General features: G+C 31.5%; 1 protein-coding gene across 1 annotated transcript in view; it reads right to left on the bottom strand.

Moving 5' to 3' along the window:
• The window catches only part of mRpL54 (mitochondrial ribosomal protein L54), a 6,503-nt gene extending 1,610 nt beyond the window's left edge, over window positions 1-4,893 (bottom strand). Inside the window, exons 1-2 of the mRNA XM_014416156.3 lie at window positions 4,727-4,893; window positions 4,447-4,638 (exon numbers count right to left, since the gene is read on the bottom strand). Coding sequence (XP_014271642.1) covers window positions 4,447-4,638; window positions 4,727-4,796 — 262 coding nt within the window. The 5' untranslated portion in view covers window positions 4,797-4,893. The remainder of the gene's footprint in view (window positions 1-4,446; window positions 4,639-4,726) is intronic.
• Window positions 4,894-5,295: the final 402 nt, after the last annotated feature.

The raw sequence follows: 5,295 nt of genomic DNA, 5'->3' as shown, positions 1-5,295 counted from the left end.
GTCCAGATAGGTCGGAGTATATTCTTATAAATTAGTAGTTTGTTTTCTAGTGAGAGATGAGAGGTCCGGCTGAGCAGTCGGTATAGTTGGCTAAATCGTCCGTTGAGTTCTTGTCTTTTAAGTCTAGTATGTTGGTTCCAGGTGAGTCTTTTGTCCAAAATGAATCCGAGGTATCGCACTGTGTCGGATCTGGGAAGAGGAATATTATTAAGAGTAACAGGTGGACAGAAGCTGCGGCAGAGAGTGAAAGTCACATGGGTGCATTTCGATTCATTGACTTTTATCCGTAGGAGAGGAGGGTAAGGTATAAGGTTTGGGGTAATATGGATTAGAGCTTGAAAAGCGATCCGGTATGCCATACCCGGTCAAAAGCTTGCGCTATGTCCAGAAAGGCACCCGAGCAGTATTGTTTCTTTTCAAGAGCTGAAGAGATTTAGTCAACGACTCTGAGGCCTTGTTGAACTGTGGAGTGCCTAGGGCGGAATCCAAATTGATTTGCGGGAAAACTCTGTGATTCAACGATGGGTAGGATACGTTTAAGGAGGATTTTTTCAAAAATTTTTGAGAGAATTGGAAGTAGGCTGATTGGTCTATAGGAAGCAGGATTATTAAGAGGTTTTCCTGGTTTTGGAAAGATAATTATAATGGAATGTTTCCAAAGGATAAGAAAGTGGGTTGTTCTTAGGATACAATTATAGAGATATGTAAGGAATATTATAGCTTTGGGAGGAAGTTGGCAAAGGATTTGAGGAGTCAGAAGATCATATCCTGGAGATTTACGAGGAGTTAGCATCCTTAGTTGATATTTGACCTCAGAAAGGGTGACTGCTCTAGGAGGTAAGGAAAGTGGAAGTTATAATAAATTAAAATCATTTGGACAGCTGACCATTGCGAGCCCAGGAGAATACAAGAAAAATAGCAGAAACTAGAACTCAAGAAAGGCACCTCAGCCCCACATACCAGACTTTGGTAATAAATTGTGCTTTTGTAAGACACGATAGGTCTAATATGAAGATGTGGATAAAAACTTATTAAGCAACCCAGCTTAAATATATTAGTACATACTACTGATATTTACTATTATATAAAAATGTAAAAGTCCAAATCTTCCCTCCTCCTCCTAAAGACATCAAATTCGGTACAAATGCTTTGCTAGAAAAACTTACTACTCAACCCAGTCTGCATCCTAAAATGGGCAAAAATTTGTCTTCAAGGCAAGTTCTTTGATATTGGCTCATTCAAAAAGGAAGCTCACTTGTGCTTCTGAGGAACTTTCATTTTGCAGAGTGCAATGTATTTATGAGCCATAACTCCCTCTTTATGGAGACCTATAAGTCTAGGTTTTGAAGGAAATTAAAGAAAGTCTGGTGTTTGATTTTCACAGTTCTCAATGTCACTACTATTTTAAGTTCAAGATCAACCCTGGTGTCAGTATAATAAGCCTTTTCAAGGTTCCTCCATGCTTGTTGGTGTACATGGAATGCCTTCTTGGTGGACCTCCAACTAATATTAGAATACGATACATTTATTATTGTTAACATTTATGAGACCTTCCTCGCTTTTAAATTTATCATTATTAATTTCTTTAATTAAACATATATTTATATTTTGTATACCATTATTAGTAAATTAACTAAATTGTTTAACTTATAACAACTCATAATTTAATTTCCTTACTATCCATATAACTTAGTAATTTTTCACTACTTTTTAATTTTTTAATATTTTTTTCTCTTTAATGCACTATTATTCCCATAACACCTAATAAAATATATTTTTCTGAAAATTATAAATAGATAATTTTATTCCATTATTAACATTAAATACTTTTTTTTTTTTTATTATTCTTTACTTGGGATTTAATACCCTTATGTTATCTAACATAGGATGGAAAGACAGTTCCTCCCTCTTACAGGTTACCAGTATAAGTATTCCAAATCTTTATCTTCTCCAGTTGAAGTCTTAACAATAAAATGTTTTTCTTATCTGATTACATCAGGAGCAACCACAGATGGATTTATGTAATTGTTTTTGTGATCTGGTATTCATTAACCATTTATGATGTTTATAATCAACAAACAGTGGTTAATTCTGTAATGAAGCTTGTAATTGTTCAATTTTAAATTTGCATTTAATAAATCTATAATATTTATAGAATTATTACTTAAAGCAAGAGCTTCTCCTTGTTCATGTGAATGAGACATTGCTATGTTAAAGCCAATAAGTTGGCTTCCCTTTCTTTAATGTATTCATTACAAAATGATACATAAATAGTAATTAAATATTGGAAGATCGTTGATTGACTGTGTTGAATAATAAAAGGAAGATGGTCTGGGTGCGGTCAGAGAAAAAACTATTGGAATTTTTTTTTTACTGCACCCGGACAATCTTCGTTTTGGTAATTAAATATGTTAATTTGAAAGAAATACCTTTGGAGCTTGAAATTAATTTTAAAATTTCTATAGTTTTTTTTCTATACTTTAATCATTTTTAATGTAACATAAATTAACTTAATTAAAGTAAATAGAATAGGATTAATAAAATTATACTAGTATAAATTAAACTTAAATCTAATCCCTCGAATAAGTGAGATACTATAAGCACTTACAGAAAATTTATCTTCTAAAGTACTATGCTAATACTATGAAACAAATAGTTGTAAGTTGGTCTTTGTAGATGTTTTCTCGGCTCTCAGGTATGTAGAGGCTAGTCCTGTATATGAGGAATTGAAACACAAGACTGATGTGTGAACTTGATCACACATGCATGAGATAATTGCTTAATTCGGTCAACAGGATAGATTTAATAATCCAAACTTCCGCTGTGTTTGGCCCTGGGAATCAGCTAACAAAATAGATCACTTTTTAAAAAGTGGTCTATTGAAAATAAAAAATTAGAACGAAAAAAGGAGTATAAAATATCAAGGAAAGTCGAGAAATTGACTGACAAAGACATGGCTAAGATTGAGACTCAAAATAGTATGATTCAGATATGCTAACTAATGTGATGTTGGTACATCGGAATTTAACTGTATAAACTGTTCTAATATATAATTATACATTTTTTATTATTTATTTTTTTCATCACTGCTATTAACATGAATATTAGTTATTTAATCAGGAAATTTTTTAATTAGTCCACTCGTTTGAAATGTTGCCACAGAAAATGATACATTTTTTTAGATATATTTAGCTTCTTTAACATTTTCATTGTATTATTATCAATAACAGATATTTAACTTTTTAAATAGGTGTTAATTGTATTTTTTCTAGTAACATTTTTAATGTTAATTAAAAAAAGTATGATTTACTTAATGTAAATTCATAAACATTTGCTAACATCATTATAACCAGATATTTTATTTTAAAAGTGAAGAGTAGTCAAATTTATGGATTTGTGAGGGTTGCAAAATAGGAATCTGCCAATAACATAAAAGAAACATAAATTATATTAGTTAATAATAAAAAAATCAAAAACATACTATTTTCATTTGAAATTTTTATTAACAAATTAATTATTAGTTTATTATTAATTAATTATTGAGTTGCAAGCCTACCTTCTACGCCATAACCCCTGATGATGACCTGAAACTCAGGTCGAAACGTCGGCATAAAACAAATAAATATGGTTTTGTTTATTTATGTTGTTCTTTGCTGAAGAACTTCTCCAATAATTATTAGTTGGAATTAATAAAACTAAAAAGTAAGATATTTAACACTAAACCATGCAGAGATAATAACATAGTTCAAAGTCTAAATGAAAAAATTATGGTACAACTTTCAGCCATAAATGATGTAAAAAATTAGAGATCAGAGGGAACAACAACTGGTAGCACCTGTAGAAATGAGACAATTGGGATTACTGGACCATGCACTCATATAAACCATAATTCTTTGACAGAAGGTGCTATGTCAAACGAACTGGAGAGAGGTAGTGTATTGTACTATTAAGATCAGATCCATGAAGTGTGACTAGTTTGTCAATTTTTAGTAATGTATACAAGGTTGGCCTCAGAACAAAAAATATTAATACAAAAATTCACTGCAAATGTTTTTTCCATTTTTCATAGGCTTATTGAAACTCTTTGCCCAGAAGGATTTTAAGAAACCTTGTCAAAACTACCTGCACCACTGAATCACTTCCCTTTCTCAGGTCTCACTTTATTTGGGGAAACAAAAAGATGTCCTCGGGAGATAAATCAGGGCTATAGAGTGGTTACAGCAGAGTTGCTATTTTGAACTTGGTCAAACTTAGGTGGCGGCAAGTGATATGAATATGACCATGAGCAATGAAAAAATGTTAGAAATGGTGTTTTGATGTCCAAAGGTCATATTTAATTCTGGATAAAGCTGCTGAATCAAGCTGTTATCAACATGTTAAAACTAACTTCTTCTATTGATATTATAGATTACAATACAATAAAACAGCTTATCACCTATAGCTCACCTGTATTAAGTTTCCACAACCAATCTGGATATTCATCATCTGCTTTTAATTCTATATCCTTTCCTTCTTTAAGTATGTTACTTCCACAAACAAAGTTTACTAATTTTTGTGCATCAGTTTCAACAGGCAGCTGAATTTTTTCAGCTACTGCACCATACTTTCCGGCTTTTTTCTTGGCTTTCCCGACACCCGCTGTAAAATTTAAAATAAATAAATAATTCTGAGCGAAAGATGTATGTATGTTACAATGTTTATAGCATTCTGTAATTGGTAAACTTACGAATTACAGTTGCTTGATTCCGCTTCGTAAAGTATGCATAAATGAAATTACGAGAAAGTCGTAGAATCATCTCTTTAAAATCATTTAATGCTACCCAAATTCAAAATAGCCTTTTAAATTTAAATTATAAGTCGCTAACACATTGTTCAGCACTCCACCAAAGAGAATCGTGATGGCAATAATAAAAATGGTTGTTTCTAGTGTTGGCCAAAGTTGCAGCTGCTGTTTCTGCTACTTTCAAAAACCAGGTACAACTGTTTCAAATCTTGCCAATTTAAACTATAACGATAAAAAAAACAAGTTCACTTCTCATTAATAAAGGTAAATACTTAATATAAGGAAAAGTTGATCGGGGATGTGGTAAGTGAAGAGAATGCTGATCATAAGTAAAACTACCTTTATTTTGTTGTTTATTATAATTCTTTTTTTCACTGGCCGCTGACTGAATGTATAATTGGAACAGTTATATAAATGATAAATTTCGTTCAAGTTATAATCATATACTCATATTTGAATCATAGACCGAAGAAAAAAAAATCAGCAAATAAATTTCATAAACAGTGTGTCAA

Source organism: Halyomorpha halys, unplaced genomic scaffold (assembly GCF_000696795.3).
Source record: "Halyomorpha halys isolate HHAL.00 unplaced genomic scaffold, Hhal_1.1 Scaffold115.1, whole genome shotgun sequence".
NCBI lineage: Eukaryota > Metazoa > Arthropoda > Insecta > Hemiptera > Pentatomidae > Halyomorpha > Halyomorpha halys.
This window is presented reverse-complemented; position numbering and strand designations above follow the sequence as displayed.